The following is a 20,503-nucleotide window of genomic DNA, read 5'->3' on the forward strand; positions in this document are numbered from 1 at the left end:
CTTTCGTGTGCATGCACACTTCTTCTGGTATCTGAAGAAGTGTGCATGCACACGAAAGCTCATACCAAGAACTAACTTAGTTGGTCTTTAAGGTGCTACTGGAAGGAATACCATCCCCTGTTTGTGACTCTAGCAACCATGCACCTGTGATGTGGCTTCACATCGATCCTCTCTTAGCAGTGATGGCAGGATTTGTAGTGAGCAAGGCAGGGAGCTCAAGAGTAGTTGGAGCCAGAAACAATGAGAAATGGAAACAACAAATTCTAGTTTTCTCCCCATCCTCCTCCTTGCAGCGTTTTACGGAGCAACACAAAGACTTAGGGGAAGGAGGCTGGCAGCGATTGCCACCCACTGCAATGGCTGGAAGTAAGAAGACACTCAGGTGGGGCTGGGTAAAGCCAGGCCGGGTTTGGTGGGGCAGGTCTACATTGTCCCGAATGGACCAGCCTCTACTGCTTTGTAAATGCAAGATTTGCACCAGACCACTAAAGCATAACATTGGCTAACCTCTCTGTTTTGCACTTGCAGCCCTACCCTGTCCGCTCAACAGTCACTATGAACATTGTACCAAGGCCTGTGACCAGACCTGCAGCAGCCTGCAAGTCCCGCCTCGATGCCCGGAGAAGTGTGAGGAGGGCTGTGTGTGCAATGAGGGCTTCGTCAGGAGTTCTGACACTTGCGTCCCTATGTCTGAGTGTGGCTGCTTCTATAAGGGACGCTACTATCCAGCCTTGGAAGATTTCTATCCAACTTGTGAGGAACGTTGCAGGTGCCAGGCTGGTGGAAACGTCGTGTGTGTTACCGCTCCCTGCACCCCCAATGAAGAATGCAAAACAGTGGAAGGGTACCACAAGTGCCACTCAGTTGGAAACGCCACCTGCTCGGTGGTTGGTGATCTCTATCTGACCTTTGATGGCCGAATCATTAACTTCCAGGGCACCTGCACCTACGTCTTAACCAAGCTGCAGAAGCCAACTGAGAGCTTGAAACCCTTAGTTGTTATTATCGAGAACGAGCCTTGGGGCAATGGGGAGATCACACTTCCCACGATGGTCTATGTGGAAGTCCTTGACAGGCAGCTTGTTTTGCTGAGGAACAAATGGGGAGTAGTGCTGGTGAGTCTCTTCATGCTGCTAAATCAACAAGCTTGGTGGGATGGGCGTTCATCTCCTACTCACTCTGTAGCCAGGATCAGGCCACCCGTTAATCATCCTGAGATATTTGTCTATGGGTTAGAAGATTGTTTTGGAGATTATTTGCTCATCATCCTTCTTTTAGGGCCAGAGTAGAAGCAGTAGTTTTCACACTCATAACTACTGTGTGAATGGTTCTAAGATGTCAATTGCAGGCTCGGTAGCATGATCCAAGTTTGCACCCTGATGGGTGAGTATGTGCAGTAGGGAGGCCTAACACATCATCATCATCATCATCATCCCCACCCACTGCTAAACTTTCAAATCTGAATCATCCCCTCCCTGTGTTTGCTTCTTGCATTGGAAAAGAGATCCCATTTGAGTGAATGGAAGCTTTCCTTCTCTAGCCCAACAGAAATAGCAGCTGCAGATGACCCATCATGTTTTGGGACTATGACAAAGTGCAAAAATGTTTAAGACCCTACTTCTCTTGCCGAGGTCCATTCCATATGAGCTTGCAATATATTTTTCAGTCCACAGCTGCTAATTGTGTGAATGGCATCTTGGCTAGATTGGCCCTTATTCTGCATAGCACACCTTACTCAGTAGGCAAATCCCCTTTATTTTTCCAGGTGGATGGAGTATTGCAACGCCTCCCTGTGAATCTTTTGTCTGGGCATCTCAGAGTCTTTCAGCACGGGATAGGTATCACAATAGACTCCTCCTTTGGCTTTGCACTGACCTACGACCTGTATTCCCACGTGAGGGTCACTATTCCCAGCATCTACCAGGACTACGTAGGCGGCTTGTGTGGGAACTACAATGGAGACCAGAGTGACGATCTTCAGCTCCCTGATGGCACCGTGGTCACTGATGAGAATGAATTTGGTGCCGCCTGGAAAATTCCAGTTGTTGGCGTACCCTGCACGGATGGGTGTGGTGCAGAGGGCTGCTCAGTTTGTGCGGAGGAGAAGAAAGAAGCTTTCAAACAGCCCAGCTCCTGTGGGCTCCTCACTGCATCCAATGGTCCATTCAGTGCATGCCATGCCATAGTGAACCCCGAGCCATATCTGAACAACTGCATCAATGACCTGTGTGTAGGAGGTGGTGACCAACAGATCCTGTGCCAGAGCCTCCAGAGCTACATGAAAGCCTGCCAGGAGGCCAGGGTCACTATTGAGCCTTGGAGAAGTGCAACCTTCTGCCGTGAGTACCAAGAGACCCTTGATTCTGCTTTCCCTTTTTTCCAGTGGTGGTTGGTACCCACTGAGACAGGCAAGGCACAAGGCAAGGAGACTAGGAGTAAGTGGTGCCTGAGGCAATGACGGGCAGAGCCATTGCCGACTTGTTGTAAGTAAAAAGGTGTTGTAAGCAAGCAAGGACCACTTGGGGGCCGAGTGAGGTTGTTGGGCTAGCATCTCATCATCTCTAATGGATCAAGCTCCATTGCTTTCTTCCACTTCTCTAAGGGGTAAATCTCATTGGTGCTGTGACCTGGTCTTTTTGTTGACTAGCATTGCTGTGGCCAGCATCACATATGCCCATCCAAAGCAGGCAGGTTTAATTCTGCTGCTTCTGCTATATGAAGGACCCACCGATTAACCCTCTGTGTCCTTTTTCTTGCAGCTGTGACTTGCCCTGCCAACAGTTATTATACCACTTGTTCCAACATCTGTGAAATCAACTGTGCTGGACTGACTGACCACATACAATGCCCGGAATACTGTGTTGAGGGCTGCCAGTGTGATCCTGGCTTCTTCTTTGATGGCATCAAATGCATCTCCTTGGATGAGTGTGGCTGCTTTGAGCGTGGCAGATATTTCCCGGTATGTGGAGAGGGAGGCAGTGGTGGTGATGGGGACAGTATTGGATTGCCAATACACAACCCTTTTTGTCAGCCATCTCTGGTTAAACTATGGAATTCACTCGCACAAGAGGCAGTGATGACCATTAACTTGAATGGTTGTGAAAGAGGATTAGACATATTTCCGGAACAGAAATCCATCCATGGCTATTAATCACAATGGCTAGCTTCTATCTCTGCTGCTGGAGCAAGAATGTTGTTGCACTCAGCTCTGGCTTGCAGACTTCCTATAGGGCTTCTTGTTGGACACTGTGAGAACAGAATTCTGGTCTCGATGCCCAGTGGCCAGATCAAGTCCGGCTAGTCTTACATTTTCAATGTTGGTTTCCTTTACTATGGAAATCTTTCTTTTCCAAGTGTTTCTAGGCTGTGTTCTCTGACCCTTTCCCCCTTTATGGTATTGTTATCTCTTGATCCCTAGCCTAATGAACCTGTGGTGCTCAATGACTGCAAGGAGAAATGCATCTGCACTGCAGCTGGAGGGTTCAGGTGTGAGGCCATCACTTGCCAAGGAGAAGAAACTTGCGAGGTGATCGATGGCGTCATGCAATGCCACAAGAAAGGTGACTTGTGATTATTACTTTTCTCCATGAACAGAGGGATTTTTGGATTCCCTGTATTCTCTTGGATTCCTGCGAAATAGGCAAGGAGTGCTGGACATTATGAATTCAGCCCTCCACTGGTGGCAATGGGCACTTCCTTTGAAATGTAAAAAGCACTTTCAGAGAGGCAGTATTTGTCAAGACTGTAGCAGCACACAGAGACAGAATTGAACATTCCCTCCCCACAGTTCCAGAACTGTGTTGGCCTCCTCAACGCCGCTCTGCAGGGAACAGCGATTCATTGTAGTCTTATAGCAAGTTGTGAGAGATGTGACCCCCTCATATGTTTGCTTGCAGAATTTCTAAATTATTATTCTCTTCTTTCATTTGTAAAGTAGGGTTTCCAATTCTGAATCCCTGGATTTAGGGATATTAGATGCAATAGTGTATCAGAAGTTAGAAACCAGATATTCTTTCAATAATATTGATACTGATGTTGTAGGAAGCTTTCCTTCAACTCCAATAGGTTTTCAGGCAACTAACTTTCTCCATCCTGTCCTTAGTTGTACCACCACCCAGCTGTACCATTGTAAACTGCCGAAGAGGCATGGTGTGCAAGATGATAAATGGTCAACCACACTGTGTGCCATCCTCTAATGCTACCTGCTGGGGTATGGGTGACCCGCACTACAACACTTTTGACGGACGCAAGTATGACTTCCAAGGCACTTGCACCTATACTATTGTCAAAACACGTGCTGAAAGCTTTGGACTTCCATCTTTCCATATCTTTGCCAAGAATGAAAACCGGGGGAACAAAGCAGTGTCCTATGTGACCGTGGTGACAACTGAGGTTTATGGGTATACCATCACCATGACCAGATCAGAAATTGGTTTTGTACAGGTGAGTATTGATCGATTCAGAGTTGATTCAGAAGGCAAGTTCAATGCCACTTATGAGTTCATGACGGCCATGTGAGCTGATGGTTACTGCACATGTTCAAGTTGTAAAACAAAAGACAGGTGACATTTTTAGACCCTGCCATCTTGACCTATGAGACATCTTTACATATAAGCCACCAGCAAATTTGTACCAGGCATTGTTAGGGAAGCAGAAGAAACCAAAGGATCAGTGCAGCTTCTAAAGGTTCCTTCCATGATTCAAAATGCCAGCCACTCATATCCAAAGAAAGAGGAAAACCTGCTCATGGATCTGAGGAACAAACATGTCCAATTTGGTTCAAATCCATGCAGTTTTTTAAGGTTCATGGCATCCAGATGGTGTCCAATCGTATCGAAAAACAGCCAAAACCTGTAGTCCAATAGAAGCTTAGCTTAGTTTAGCTTCTGCTGCTACACATGAGCAAAAGGTGATTTCCCCCCCTTGTGTCTTTCTTCCTCTGTAATACAGGTCAATGGTATCCGGGCACACTTGCCCATATATCTGAAGGGTGGGAACTTGCAAATTTTGCATGTTGGCACCTCTGTCATACTTTCCACGGACTTCCACCTGAAGGTATCTTACGACTGGAGTCAACATCTCCGCGTCACCATCAGCAGTGCTTATCAGGAGGCTGTCGGTGGCCTATGTGGGAATTACAATGAGAATCCCAGTGATGACTTCGAAACACCTGCAGGCACCACAGCCCCTAACATCCCGGCCTTTGGTGAAAGCTGGGAGGTGCCGACTATTGGCAGCCTTTGCTGGCATGATTGCAATGGGCCATGTAAGCCTTGCGAATCCGATCAGGCCCAGAGGTATGAGTCAGAGGCCTACTGTGGTCTGCTAACCAAGGTTTCCAATGGCCCCTTTGCTTTTTGCCATGCCAAGGTGCCCCCCACAATCTACTTTACAAACTGTGTGTTTGACGTCTGCTCCACTGAAGGCAACAAACAGTCCTTGTGTGATGCCCTGGCAGCCTATGCCGATGCCTGCCAGAGCGAGGGAGCCCAAATTGGTGACTGGAGAAGGGACTCTGGATGCTGTGAGTATGCAAAGCACGGAAAAAAGGGGGATGAACTAACTGAAGGGGGCCTTGTTTCAGATGGGGGTCTTAAAGGTGAGAGGTCTCCTAATAATAATAATAATAATAATAATAATAATAATAATAATATTTATTTATATCCCGCCCTCCCCAGCCGAAGCCAGGCTCAGGGCGGCTAACAACAATAAAACAGTACAAAAGTACAGCACAAACAACATTCTAAAATCATTCATTATAAAATTAATTAAATTCAAGCCACTGGCCACCATTGGGCCAGAGCTCTGTGAAGATTGCCGAGGGAGGGAGTCAGGCTGTGCCCTGGCCAAAGGCCTGGCGGAACAGCTCTGTCTTGCAGGCCCTGCGGAAAGATGTCAAGTCCCGCAGGGCCCTAGTCTCTTGTGACAGAGTGTTCCACTAGGTCGGAGCCACAGCCGAAAAAGCCCTGGCTCTAGTTGAGGCCAGCCTAACGTCTCTGTGGCCTTGGGACCTTCAAGATGTTTTTATTTGAAGACCGTAAGTTTCTCTGTGGGGCATACCAGGAGAGGCGGTCCCATAGGTACGAGGGTCCTAGGTCATATAGGGCTTTAAAGGTTAAAACCAGCACCTTAAACCTGATCCTGTACTCCACCGGGAGCCAGTGCAGCTGGTATTGCACCGGGTGAATGTGATCTCGCAGCGAAGACCCCGTAAGGAGTCTCGGTGCAGCATTCTGCACCCGTTGGAGTTTCTGGGTCAGTCTCAAGGGCAGCCCCACGTAGAGCGAGTTACAATAATCCAGTCTGGAGGTGACCATCGTGTGGATCACAGTGGCTAGGTCAGGGCGAGAGAGGTAAGGAGCCAACTGCTTAGCTTGGTGGAGATGGAAAAATGCCGCCTTTGTTATAGCTGCAATCTGCGCCTCCATGGAAAGGGAGGTGTTGAAGATTACACCCAAACTCTTAACGCACGGTGCTGGCACTAATTGCGCCCGCGCAAGAGATGGGAGTTGCCCCCCAATCCCATATCATCCCGTCCCAGCCACAGGACCTCTGTCTTCGAAGGATTTAGCTTCAACTGGCTCCCACGTAACCATCCAGCCACAGCTTCCAAACATTTGGTCAGTGTGTCTGGGGCCGAGTCAGGATGGCTATCCATCAACAGATAGAGTTGGGTGTCATCAGCATACTGATGGCAACCCAGCCCAAAGCTCCGGACAAGCTGGGTGAGGGGGCACATAAAGATGTTGAAAAGCATCGGGAAGAGTATCGCACCCTGAGGTACTCCACACACCAAGGAGTGGCGCGATGACAATTCCCCCCCCCAAGAGCCACCCTCTGTCCCCGACCAGAGAGAAACGAGTGCAGCCATTGAAGGACTGTGCCCTGGATCCCCACGTCGGCAAGGCGGTGATCCAGAAGTTCATGATCGACCATGTCAAAAGCTGCTGACAGATCTAGAAGAATCAGCAGCCCAGACCCGCCTCGATCCAGCTGTCTGCGAAGATCATCTGTTAGTTCCCAGTATTCTCTGGGGGAAACCATAATTCTTAAAGTGGTCTAAAAGTGCTATGAATGCATAGTTGGGATGTGATCCAATATAAATGCACAGTGCAGTCAGTGTAGGAACTGGGTGGCAGGGCAGAAGACCAGGCTCTCATTCTCAAGATTTGTATTCAGAATCCATCTGCTGTGTTAGTCCATGTTGCCAGTAGGGTCAACATAACATCACCACTGTGACCCACCCAACCCCTTCTCTTCCCTACAGACCTGGACTGCCCTCCGAACAGCCAGTACCAAACCTGCGGAACAGCCTGCCCAGCCACCTGCATGGATGACCAAATTCAAGGGCCAAAGTTCTGCCCAGCTGTGTGTGTCGAAGGCTGCCAGTGCCTTGAGGGTTTTGTGCTGAGCCAAGGATCATGCATCCCCAAGAGCAGCTGCGGTTGTCTGTACGAAGGGCGCCCCTATGCCCCCAATGAGGCTTTCTGGGCGGATGACATGTGCCAGAAGCGTTGTGTGTGCAACCCGACCAGGAGGGTGGTGGAGTGTGCAGCTAGTGCTTGCAAACCAACGGAACAGTGCCAAGTGGTCAAAGGCGTGCGGGGATGCTATCCGACTGGGAACAGCACCTGCTCTGCATCCGGGGATCCCCACTACTTGAGCTTTGACAAAAAGAGATTTGATTTCCAAGGGCCCTGTGCCTATGTGCTTGCTGAGGTTTTCAACGGACCCCTGGAACTGGAAGGGTTCAGCGTCTATGTTCAAAATGAATACCGGGGAAATACTGCTGTGACCTGGACCCGGAGTGTCCAAGTCAACGTCTATGATGTTGAGATTATAGTCAGCAGGCAATATTCTGGCAAAGTCTTGGTAAGTCTGGCTAACAGTGGGATATCATTATGGTCATGATTAGTCCCCTCTGGTGCCATTTGCAGAGGACTGTTGTGTTGTGGCCACTGTCCGCTGGCTGAGAGCCAATGAAAACTAATTCTGACCACATCCTCCTCCCTATTAAGTTGTGAAAAGACCACACTGGGGCTTATACCAGTGGGAGTTTGGCTTTCCAACCAGGCAAGAGCACTCAAGGGGGGTGCAAATCAGGGGCTGGGTGTGTGAAGGCAGAAAGGTCAAAGGTGTCAGATAGAGACTTGCACGGCCACACTAGACCCCTGGACTGGAGTTTGCCACACCTCCTGTTGAGATTATGGGTGGGAAACAAGAGCTCCAAATATCCTTTTCATTTTTTCAACAGCAGCATCTTCTCCTGTCTTCCTAGGTCGAAGGCTTGCTCACCTTCCTTCCCTTTAGTGCAGCTGGAGGAAGAATCAAGTTATATAGGAGGGGCCAGGATGCTGTGATTGAGACTAAATTTGGCCTCGTGGTGACCTTTAACTGGGATAGCAAGGTGTCAGTCACGGTGCCCAACAGCTATGCTGACATCCTGCGTGGCCTGTGTGGAAACTTCAACGGGAACCCTGAAGATGATGCCCTTGTGCCTGGGAGCATTCTCATTCCCGATAGGCCAGTATTTGGCGGCAGTGGAATTGAGAACATTGACCCAAAATGCAAGGAGATAGTGGACCCCAAATGTCCAGGGATCGAAGAATTAGCTGCCCAGCAGCGTGCAGCAGGCCAGGAATGTGGGCTTATTGTGGCCAAGGATGGGCCCTTCCGGGAGTGCCACGGCAAGGTTGACGAAGAGGGCGCCTTCCAAGATTGCATTTACGATTATTGTTTCTACAAGGGACGCTATGCCTTCATGTGCGCGGCCATCACCAGCTATGCCGCAGACTGCCGAGCTGTTGGGGTCACCATATACCCCTGGAGGTCTGCAACCTTCTGCCGTGAGTGTTCCATTGTTTGAAACAGCTCCTGCTAGGAAGGTCAAGTTCATTTCCAGCAGAGTCTAGGGGCAGATAATGAGAGGAGGGAACAGTGCAGATAAAAGAACAGTTTAGAAACAGGGGAGAAGAAAGGAGAGAAGAAAGAGGTAACTCTCCAAGCCCACCAGACAGACTTTCATCATCTCCCTTCTATGTTTCTCTTTTAACAAAGAAATCACTCTCAAATTGTCTATATAAACGCACACACTCACATGTTTAGTGAAATAAATGTCTTGCCCAGGCTATAGGGCTTTAGACAGATCCAAGCAACCATCCTTTAAAGTTGCAAAAGTTCATAGTCGAATTCAAAATACAGTGTGCTCTCTGCTGGAAAAGTGTGACAGGAAGAAGAAGATTCCACATTCTATTGTTCCCCCTCCTGCCAGAACAGGTGAGAGAATATGATATCATACCATCCCCTGCTTGTGACTCTAGCAACCATGCACCTGTGATGTGGCTTCACATCGATCCTCTCTTAGCAGTGATGGCAGGATTCGTATTGAGCAAGGCAGGGAGCTCAAGAGTAGTTGGAGCCAGAAACAATGAGAAACGGAAACAACAAATTCTAGTTTTCTCCCCATCCTCCTCCTGGCAGCGTTTTACGGAGCAACACAAAGACTTAGGGGAAGGAGGCTGGCAGCTATTGCCACCCACTGCAATGGCTGGAAGTAAGAAGACACTCAGGTGGGGCTGGGTAAAGCCAGGCCGGGTTTGGTGGGGCAGGTCCACATTGTCCCGAATGGACCAGCCTCTACTGCTTTGTAAATGCAAGATTTGCACCAGACCACTAAAGCATAACATTGGCTAACCTCTCTGCTTTGCACTTGCAGCCCTACCCTGTCCGCTCAACAGTCACTATGAACATTGCGCCAAGGCCTGTGACCAGACCTGCAGCAGCCTGCAAGTCCCGCCTCGATGCCCGGAGAAGTGCGAGGAGGGCTGTGTGTGCAATGAGGGCTTCGTCAGGAGTTCTGACACTTGCGTCCCTATGTCTGAGTGTGGCTGCTTCTACAAGGGACGCTACTATCCAGCCTTGGAAGATTTCTATCCAACTTGTGAGGAACGTTGCAGGTGCCAGGCTGGTGGAAACGTCGTGTGTGTTACCGCTCCCTGCACCCCCAATGAAGAATGCAAAACGGTGGAAGGGTTCCGCAAGTGCCACGCAGTTGGAAACGCCACCTGCTCGGTGGTTGGTGATCTCTATCTGTCCTTTGATGGCCGAATCATTAACTTCCAGGGCACCTGCACCTACTTCTTGACCAAGCTGCAGAAGCCAACCGAGAGCTTGAAACCCTTAGTTGTTATTATCGAGAACGAGCCTTGGGGCAATGGGGAGATCACACTTCCCACGATGGTCTATGTGGAGGTCCTTGACAGGCAGCTTGTTTTGCTGAGGAACAAATGGGGAGTAGTGCTGGTGAGTCTCTTCATGCTGCTAAATCAACAAGCTTGGTGGGATGGGCGTTCATCTCCTACTCACTCTGTAGCCAGGATCAGGCCACCCGCTAATCATCCTGGGATATTTGCCTACGGGTTAGAAGATTGTTTTGGAGATTATTTGCTCATCATCCTTTTAGGGCCAGAGTAGAACAAGTAGTTTTCAGGCACATCACTACTGTTTGAATGGTTCTAAGAAGTCAATTGCAGGTTTGATAGCATGATCCAAGTTTGTACCCTACTGGGTGAGTATGTGCAGTAGGGAGGCCTAACACATCATCATCTTTTATATATATATATAAAATAATATTTATTAAATTTTTCTTTAAACAATAAAAAACATACAGAGTAACATACAATTTTCCACTATCCACATTTCATTCTCATCATTGGACTTCCTCACAACTCTTGTTCCTGCATTCCAAATTCTTAAATTTTACTAGCAATTTATTAACTTGTTTCAATTCATATAACATAATTTTCCAATATTAAATCTCAAATTTTAGAAAATTTAGATCACCGTTTTAAAAACTTAGTTTTAACATACTATTTATCCAAAATTTGTCTTTTCTTTTAATTGCATTTAAATTCATAATCTTTATAACTAGTTTGTTGGAACCATGTTGTTGCTAGTCTTACATCCTTCTTAACATTCATACAATTTGCAATGTTTTTGTAGATAGTCCTTAAATTTCTTCCAGTCCTCCTCCACCAGTTCTTCTCCCAGGTCTCGGATTCTGCCAGTCATTTCCGCCAGTTCCATATAATCCATCAGTTGCATCTGCCATTCTTCCAGTGTGGGCAAATCTTGGGTTTTCCATTATTTAGCAATAAGTATCCTTGCTGCTGGGGACGCGGGTGGCGCTGTGGGTTAAAGCCTCAGCGCCTAGGGCTTGCCGATCGAAAGGTCGGCGGTTTGAATCCCCGCGGCGGGGTGCGCTCCCGCTGCTCGGTCCCAGCGCCTGCCAACCTAGCAGTTCGAAAGCACCCTCGGGTGCAAGTAGATAAATAGGGACCGCTTTCTAGCGGGAAGGTAAACGGCATTTCCGTGTGCAGCTCTGGCTCGCCAGAGCAGCGATGTCACGCTGGCCACATGACCCGGAAGTGTCTTCGGACAGCGCTGGCCCCTGGCCTCTTGAATGAGATGGGCGCACAACCCCAGAGTCTGGCAAGACTGGCCCATACGGGCAGGGGTACCTTTACCTTTACCTTATCCTTGCTGTTGTTGTAGCGTACATAAAAAAAGTTCGGTCTTTCTTTTGCACCCTCTGGCCGACAATGCCCAGAAGAAAGGCCTCTGGTTTCGTAGGAAAGGTATACTTAAATATCTTCTTCAGCTCATTATATATCATTTCCCAGAAAGCCTTAACTCTAGGGCAAGTCCACCAGAGGTGAAAAAACGTTCCTTCAGTTTCCTTACATTTCCAACAATTGTTATCTGACAAATGGTATATCTTTGCAAGCTTGACTGGGGTCATGTACCACCTGTATATCATTTTCATAATATTTTCTTTCAAGGCATTACATGCCGTGAATCTCAGACCGGTGGTCCATAACTTTTCCCAGTCAGCAAACATGATATTGTACCCTATGTCCTGTGCCCATTTTATCATAGCTGATTTGACCGTTTCATCTTGTGTGTTCCATTTTAGCAGCAAGTTATACATTCTTGAAAGTATCTTAGATCTGGGTTCTAGCAGTTCTGTTTCTAACTTTGATTTTTCCACCTGGAATCCTATCTTTTTGTCCTGCTTAAAAACTTCTTTAATCTGAGCATAATGTAACCAATCTCGCACTTTATCTTTTATTTTCTCCATACTCTGCAACCTCCAGTTATCTCCATCTTTTTCTATAATTTCCCAATATTTCGGCCATTTGACCTCCATATTGAGTCTTTTCGGGGCCTTAGCTTCCATTGGTGATAGCCACCTTGGGGTCTTATTTTTCAATAAGTCTTTATATTTTGTCCAGACATTGAACACTGCTTTTCTGACAACATGGTTCTTAAAAGCCTTATGTATTTTAACCTTGTCATACCACAAGTATGCATGCCATCCAAAAGCATTGTTAAATCCTTCCAAATCTAAGACATCCGTGTTTTCAAGAAGCAGCCAGTCCTTCAACCAGCAGAAAGCTGCTGATTCATAGTACAACTTTAAGTCTGGCAGGGCGAAGCCCCCTCTTTCTTTAGCATCAGTTAATATCTTAAACTTAATTCTGGGCTTTTTGCCCTGCCAGACAAATTTAGAGATATCTCTCTGCCACTTCCCAAAACACTCCATTTTGTCCACAATCTGCAAAGTTTGAAACAAAAACAACATTTTTGGCAATACATTCATCTTAATAGCAGCAATACGTCCTGACAAGGAAAGTTTCAGTCTTGACCAAACTTCTAGATCTCTTTTAATTTCAGACCAGCATTTTTCATAATTATCTTTAAATAAATTCATGTTCTTCGCTGTTATGTTTACCCCCAGGTATTTTACTTTTTTAACCACATTTAACTCTGTCTCTTTCTGAAACCTTTCTGATTCTAAAGAAGTCAATTTTTTCCCCAAAACCTTGGTTTTTTGCTTGTTAAGTTTAAATCCTGCCACCCAACCAAACTCATAAATCAGTTGCAATACACTTTTGGTACTTGGCTCTGGCTCCTGTAAAGTCAATACTAGGTCATCTGCAAATGCTTTAAGTTTATACTGTTTCGCTCTGACCTGAATACCTTCCACCAACCGGTCTCCTCTGATCATATTTAAGAGCACTTCCAGGACCAAAATGAATAACAAAGGGGAAATAGGGCAACCTTGTCGTGTTCCTTTTTCAATTTTAAACTCTTCCGTCACCACATTGTTCACTATCAATTTTGCCTTTTGCTCCGAATAGATTGCCTCTATCCCATTCTCAAACCCCCGCCCCACTCCCACACATCATCATCATCATCATCACCCCCACCCACTGCTAAACTTTCAAATCTGAATCATCCCCTCCCTGTGTTTGCTCCTTGCATTGGAAAAGAGATCCCATTTGAGTGAATGGAAGCTTTCCTTCTCTAGCCCAACAGAAATAGCAGCTGCAGATGACCCATCATGTTTCGGTATTATGACAAAGCGCAAAAACGTTAAAGACCCTACCTCTCTTGCCGAGGTCCATTCCATGTGAGCTTGCAATATATTTTCAAGTAGCCAGATGCTAATTGTGTGAATGGCATCTTGGCTAGATTGGCCCTTATTCTGCATAGCACACCCTACTCAGTAGGCCAATCCCCTTTATTTTTCCAGGTGGATGGAGTATGGCAACGCCTCCCTGTGAATCTTTTGTCTGGGCATCTCAGAGTCTTTCAGCACGGGATAGGTATCACAATAGACTCCTCCTTCGGCTTTGCACTGACCTACGACCTGTATTCCCACGTGAGGGTCACTATTCCCAGCATCTACCAGGACTACGTAGGCGGCTTGTGTGGGAACTACAATGGAGACCAGAGTGACGATCTTCAGCTCCCTGATGGCACCGTGGTCACTGATGAGAATGAATTTGGTGCCGCCTGGAAAATTCCAGTTGTTGGCGTACCCTGCACGGATGGGTGTGGTGCAGAGGGCTGCTCAGTTTGTGCGGAGGAGAAGAAAGAAGCTTTCAAACAGCCCAGCTCCTGTGGGCTCCTCACTGCATCTAATGGTCCATTCAGTGCATGCCATGCCATAGTGAACCCCGAGCCATATCTGAACAACTGCATCAATGACCTGTGTGTAGGAGGTGGTGACCAACAGATCCTGTGCCAGAGCCTCCAGAGCTACATGAAAGCCTGCCAGGAGGCCAGGGTCACTATTGAGCCTTGGAGAAGTGCAACCTTCTGCCGTGAGTACCAAGAGACCCTTGATTCTGCTTTCCCTTTTTTCCAGTGGTGGTTGGTACCCACTGAGACAGGCAAGGCACAAGGCAAGGAGACTAGGAGTAAGTGGTGCCTGAGGCAATGACGGGCAGAGCCATTGCCGACTTGTTGTAAGTAAAAAGGTGTTGTAAGCAAGCAAGGACCACTTGGGGGCCGAGTGAGGTTGTTGGGCTAGCATCTCATCATCTCTAATGGATCAAGCTCCATTGCTTTCTTCCACTTCTCTAAGGGGTAAATCTCATTGGTGCTGTGACCTGGTCTATTTGTTGATTAGCATTGCTGTGGCCAGCATCACATATGCCTATCCAAAGCAGGCAGGTTTAATTCTGCTGCTTCTGCTATATGAGGGACCCACCGATCAATCCTCTGTGTCCTTTTTCTTGCAGCTGTGACTTGCCCTGCCAACAGTTATTATACCACTTGTTCCAACATCTGTGAAACCAACTGTGCTGGACTGACTGACCACATTCGATGCCCGGAATACTGTGTCGAGGGCTGCCAGTGTGATCCTGGCTTCTTCTTTGATGGCCTGAAATGCATCTCCTTGGATGAGTGTGGCTGCTTTGAGCGTGGCAGATATTTCCCGGTATGTGGAGAGGGAGGCAGTGGTGGTGATGGGGATAGTATTGGATTGCCTATACACAACCCTTTTTGTCAGTCATCTCTGGTTAAACTATGGAATTCACTCCCACAAGAGGCAGTGGTGGCCACAAACTTGAATGGTTGTGAAAGAGGATTAGACATATTTCCAGAACAGAAAGCTATCCATGGCTATTAGTCACCATGGCTAGCTTCTATCTCTGCTGCTGGAGCGAGAATGTTGTTGTACTCAGATTTGGCTTGCAGACTTCCTATAGGGCTTCTTGTTGGCCACCATGGGAACAGAATTCTGGTCTCGATGCCCAGTGGCCAGTTCAAGTCCAGCTCGTCTTAAGTTTTCAATGATGGTTTCCTTTACTATGAAAATCTTTCTTTTCCAAGTGGTTCTAGGCTGTGTTCTCTGACCCTTTCCCCCTTTATGCTATTGTTATCTCTTGATCCCTAGCCTAATGCACCTGTGGTGCTCAATGACTGCAAGGAGAAATGCATCTGCACTGCAGTTGGAGGGTTCAGGTGTGAGGCCATCACTTGCCAAGGAGAAGAAACTTGCGATGTGATCGATGGCATCATGCGATGCAACAGGATAGGTAACTTTTGATGATTGCTTGTTCTTGTGAACAGAGGGGTAAACACTGTTGGATTCTCTATATTTTCTTGGGTTCCTTATTGACAGGGCATTATAGATTCAGCCCTCCATTGCTGCCAGTGGGAACTTCCTTTGAAATTTTAAAAAAGCACTTTTCAAGGTCATTCAGTCCCCTGCAACTCCAGGTCAACCACGAAATGTCCCTTGCCTGAAATCTTGGAATGCCACTGCCCGTGAACATAGACAACATATTGCTAGATGGACCAATGGCTCTGACTATTGCAGTTTTCAATGTTTCTAAGTAGGGAGTCACAGTTCATAGTGCCACAATAAATGGTTATTTACAAAATAGAAAAGGCTTCAAGGGGAGCAACAAATATTATAAAAGGTCTTATCTAGAAAGTCTAAAAGAACTGGTTATGTTGAATCTAAGAGAAGACTAAGGAGAAAGCAGATCTCTTAAACTACTAGTTCCAAATCTTCCACACAGAAGAGGGCAATGTCCTGGTTTCATCCTGCCCCAGAAGGCTTAGGCTTTTGAAATTCCATACACTTCAGGTTGTATATTTTCAAACTTATCTTCCCAACAGAGTCCCGCTGCTCCCTGATGCCTGGAGCTCAGCTATCCACCTTTGATGGCCTTTCTGGGAAAGTTCCTGCTCCTGGCACCTTTCAACTGACTTCCCTTTGTGACTTCAACTCTGATTATTGGTTCCGTGTGATTGTGGAAGTTTCGTCATGTCCACCCAATGGAGTAGTCACTGCCAACTTGCTCTATTTCTTCTACAAGGGTCTATTTATTACTGTGAATAGACAGAAGGAGGCCTGGGTAAGTAGAAAGCTGAACAAGAAAGGGAGAAGTTTTACTTATGTATTAAAATATTTATTTATACAATATTTATTTTATTATCCCCCAGTTTGCCATGACTTTGGGTCAGTCACTGTATTATAAACATCATCACCACAACCACTTTAGTTGTATGCCGCTTTCCCTCCCTCCCTCCCTCCCTCCCTCCCTCCCTCCCTCCCTCCCTCTCTCTCTCTCTCTCTCTCACACACACACAAAAAATTATGCTCAAACTGGCTTATGAGAACACAACATCATAAAATCAACAATTGCGATAATAATTTCATATTAACAGCCATAATAAAGAAGCAACGTAAGGTAAATGTAATGGCAAATAAAACCCCTCACCAACATTTTCATAGTATCAATGTTGCAACATTGCTCCTCCTAGCAGTAGCAGAAATGACAAGGATGTTTGAACAGTTTCACCTTGGTCCTGGATGTTTTAGCCTAGGCTTGCCATACGTCTGGAAAATTATGGTCATGCCAGCAAATTGGACACCTAAAATGGTGTCCAGGGGGAATTTTTTGAATTTTAAGAGATGTCAGGAATTTCCTGGACGTATGGCAACCCGGGTTTTGCTTTGTTTTCTGCCCCCCCCCCCGATCTCTTGAATTGAAATGCTCCACATCTGTCAGGAAAGGAATTCTGTGCAGGGAGGGTTTTGTTTTTGTGTGTGCATTAAGCATTCTCTCTCTCTCTCTCTCTGAGGCTAGCTCAGCATGAGACTCTTAATCTCAGGGTTGTGGGTTTGAAATCTCTCCCTTTGTGAAGGAGTCCATAAGAGCCCAGCTTTGCAGAACTGAAATATGCCACCCAGGGCCTAGCCAGAAAGAGGAAGCTTCCTTAAAAAAAATTAACAAAACCAAAGTTCAACAACTATGGTGGTTTCCTAAAAAAGAAATTTTACTTTTTGAAATATGGCAAGCCTAGTTTAGCCACCACTACTATGTCAGCTACAATTATCCAAGGATAAAATTAGTCTGATCAAATGCCTAGGCCTCAGCTTCCCCAAAGAATCACTGCCCCTTTGGTATCACCATTCAGGCACCAGTTCATCTCATGATGTTAGTCACATTCACTCTTCTGCAGCAGCTTCTTACAAGGCTTTCTAAAATACGGGGTGGGATAGCTAACCTACCTCACAAGGTTTATGAGGCTAAAATGAGGGGCCTGGGGCGGATAATCATGTACAACACCATACGGTTCTTGGAGAAAAGGTAGGATATAAATGTAATCAAACATGGGGCCCTTAACAGAGCTGTTCTAGGTGCCCTTGGAAAATGAAAGATGCTGTCCCAGGGCCCTCCTTGTCTGGGTTTCCATCTGGGCATTCCCTTGATCTGAACTGGAATTTCCATCACAATGTGGGTAAGAAACAAAAACAAAACATGGCTGCCACCACAAAAATCATGGTATTCATGGGGACCAGCAGCATTCGCCTAACCACTCCATGTGGTGGTGCAGGGTCTAGCCCCCAAGGCTGCTCTCAGTCATCAACAAATCAGTATACTCTGCAGGAATGAGGAACCTATGACCCTTCAGATGTTAATGGACTCCTGCTCCCATCATCCCAAAACCATGACCAATGATAAAAGATGATGGGAGTTGTAATCCTACAACCTCTGGTTGGCCACATGTACCCCATCCCTAATCTTCCAGATTAAACCAGTTAAACCTTATAGCTCTAGTTTGAAGGCAAGCACTTGGAAGAGAACCCTGTTTCACTGTATGCTTCTCTTTTCTCTGTCCTGTTTAACTGTTTTGTGTGTTTCAGGTGAATGGGCTGCCAGTTCAGATCCCATCCAAAATCACAGAGTCAATAATACTTAATCTGTCTGGTGAAGTCATCACCCTGAGTTCACCTCAAGTTGAAGTAAACCTGAACCTAGCTGGAGGGGTGCAGGTGACTGCTAGTCCAGATTTGAAAGGACAAGTATGTGGGGCGTGTGGAAACTTCAACAATGATCAGACGGATGACCTAATTGGCCCAAATCAAGTGAAAGTAATTGATGTTCCTGGGTTGTTGACATCTTGGACAGCCAGAGATTTCACCCCCTGGTAAGTTAGCTTTTAAATGCTCCTCCTTGTGGATGACTGAATGGAGGCCATCAAAAAGAGCTATGCTGACAATTGCAAAAGCATGTTGGTGATATGGTGCCCCATAAGAGGTTCCAAATCTCTCTATCTCTCTCCTCCCCTCCCCACATTTCACCACCAAGATGATCCAATTCAAAAGTTTGTCTGTAACACAGCAATCCAGATTTTTTGCTGCCACCACCAAGAACTTGGCAGCTTTCTACTTGGCTCCACTGGTGGGGAAGGCAGTAGCAGGCCCTCTAGTGGAGTAAAGAATGTGTTGGGTTCTATCTAAACCACAAAACTAACAAAATTAGAGTGATGAAAAATTGGAATCTGGTCTGACAGACTATTTTATTAAAACTGGATGAGATCCAGCCAATTGGATCTTCAGAAATGCCCTGGAATTCTACAGTCCCTTGCAAGTGATGGGATTCAAATATATATGTGGAGTTCCCAACTCCACATATATGGGTTTACCCATTCATTTCAGTGGAAGCAACTCTTCTCTGTTCTCATGGGTATGGGTAGGTAGTATTGCCCCTTCTATTGATATGAATGGGAAAACCTGTATGAAATGAAGAGCAATGAGGCAAGCCATATGGGCTTCTTTCATAAATGTTCTGTGCTTTTCTGTCAGCAAACTTAGATACACACCCACCCACCAACATTCACCCCTAACAAGCCCCACAAGGCAATTAACAAGAAGAAAATGATATACAATAACAAAGTTAAAATACAACATTCATTACTAAGAACAGCGGAGAAAATTAAATTGGTTGACTTTGAAGGGTGTCCAAAAATTCTCCTTAAATAACCATAAAATGACTTAGAAAAAGGAAAATAAACCACTGTGAAGAACCACTGTGATATGACTTCTTAATTAGTATCTTATCAAATTTCTCGAGCACTTGAATCAACTCCTTTTGTGTGTGTCGCCCAATATGCATCTTGCAAATTATTTTCCTGTGCAACATGTTCCAATTATTAATCAATGCGCAAAACAAGGTTTCAGGCAACAAGGCTTGTGGTGGGCCTGGGCCAAGTTCCTCTAGCAGACGTCTCTGACAGGAGCAGTTTGATTTGGAGAAGGGAAGTAGCTCAGTGGTAGAGCATCTACTTCGCATGCAGAAGGTTTCATGTTCAATTCCTGGTGCCTTCAGGCAGGACTGGGGGAAACTCCTATCTGAACCCCTGCTGTCACTCATGGTACATACAATTGAGCTAGATGGACCAATTGTCTGACTCGGAATAAGGCAACTTCCTATGTTCTCATGATGCCGCAGAGAAACACTATAATCATGTGCGTTCTGGAAATTAAAAAGTAGGTAGATCCAGGCACATGGCAGTGCTCAGAATCCTGGCGAGAAAGAAAGAAAGAAAGAAAGAAAGAAAGAAAGAAAGAAAGAAAGAAAGAAAGAAAGAAAGAACACCAAGGGAGCACAGGGCTTCCCCTGCTGCCTTGAATAGGAGCAAACTCAGCAATTATTATATTAGGAGCTTCACTAAATTTACTAAAGTAGAGGCTTGTTTGGTCTAGCAATGCCACCAGGTGGGACTTGAGGGTGGAAGTCTATAGCTCCACTCAGTATGGTGGACTGGAGGGATCCCAAACAGAAAAGGTGACATTTCGAAGGACCTAAAAAAGAGATGTTCCATAAGACCATTGTTTTGCCTAACTGCACCACTGGTTCAGTTCATTTTATGTTCTAACTGCTACTTTCTCTTTTTCCTTCTCAGTGTGGAGTGAGAGAAGATTCACTTGGTAAACTGAAAGTTCCAGACTGAAGCTATTGAATTATACTAAGGGGAAACTGGTGTTTGGGAGAATGGTGAAATGATGAATTTAATCCTATAATTTGGGTAATCCTTGGCAAAATCTCATTAGAATGATTTTGTTCAGTAAATCTATTTCTTCAGATCTTTTAATTAAAGGTATGTGAGAGCGAACAGATTATGCCTAATAAAGACATCTGGCTTAATTTTGTCTTAATCTCTCTTGAGTCTAAATATGTAACAATGACTTGGATGAGTACATTGGGGGTGGGGGGAAGGTTTCCCTCAGCACTGTTCCTGGGAAAGTTTTGAAAGAATGCTAGGCATAGCTTTCTGTATTTTGATCCCCTCACTGAAAGTTAAAAAATACTTGTCAGGTCACTATTAATTAACTAATGTATTACCCACT

The 20,503-nt window shown here is 46.0% G+C and overlaps 1 protein-coding gene across 1 annotated transcript in view; it reads left to right on the plus strand.

Annotated features, from left to right (window-relative positions):
• LOC309375810 (IgGFc-binding protein-like) overlaps positions 1-20,503 on the plus strand; it is a 32,977-nt gene extending 12,474 nt beyond the window's left edge. The window contains exons 8-22 of the mRNA XM_081921733.1: positions 529-1,285; positions 1,567-2,339; positions 2,760-2,959; positions 3,419-3,560; positions 4,103-4,443; positions 4,951-5,524; positions 7,268-7,872; positions 8,279-8,846; positions 9,716-10,302; positions 13,598-14,171; positions 14,592-14,791; positions 15,251-15,392; positions 15,982-16,220; positions 18,017-18,300; positions 20,059-20,503. Of these exons, the coding sequence (XP_081777859.1) occupies positions 529-1,285; positions 1,567-2,339; positions 2,760-2,959; positions 3,419-3,560; positions 4,103-4,443; positions 4,951-5,524; positions 7,268-7,872; positions 8,279-8,846; positions 9,716-10,302; positions 13,598-14,171; positions 14,592-14,791; positions 15,251-15,392; positions 15,982-16,220; positions 18,017-18,300; positions 20,059-20,068 (5,996 nt within the window). The 3' untranslated portion in view covers positions 20,069-20,503. The remainder of the gene's footprint in view (positions 1-528; positions 1,286-1,566; positions 2,340-2,759; positions 2,960-3,418; positions 3,561-4,102; positions 4,444-4,950; positions 5,525-7,267; positions 7,873-8,278; positions 8,847-9,715; positions 10,303-13,597; positions 14,172-14,591; positions 14,792-15,250; positions 15,393-15,981; positions 16,221-18,016; positions 18,301-20,058) is intronic.

The sequence above is a fragment of the Podarcis melisellensis genome, assembly GCF_964234715.1.
Source record: "Podarcis melisellensis genome assembly, chromosome: 8".
NCBI lineage: Eukaryota > Metazoa > Chordata > Lepidosauria > Squamata > Lacertidae > Podarcis > Podarcis melisellensis.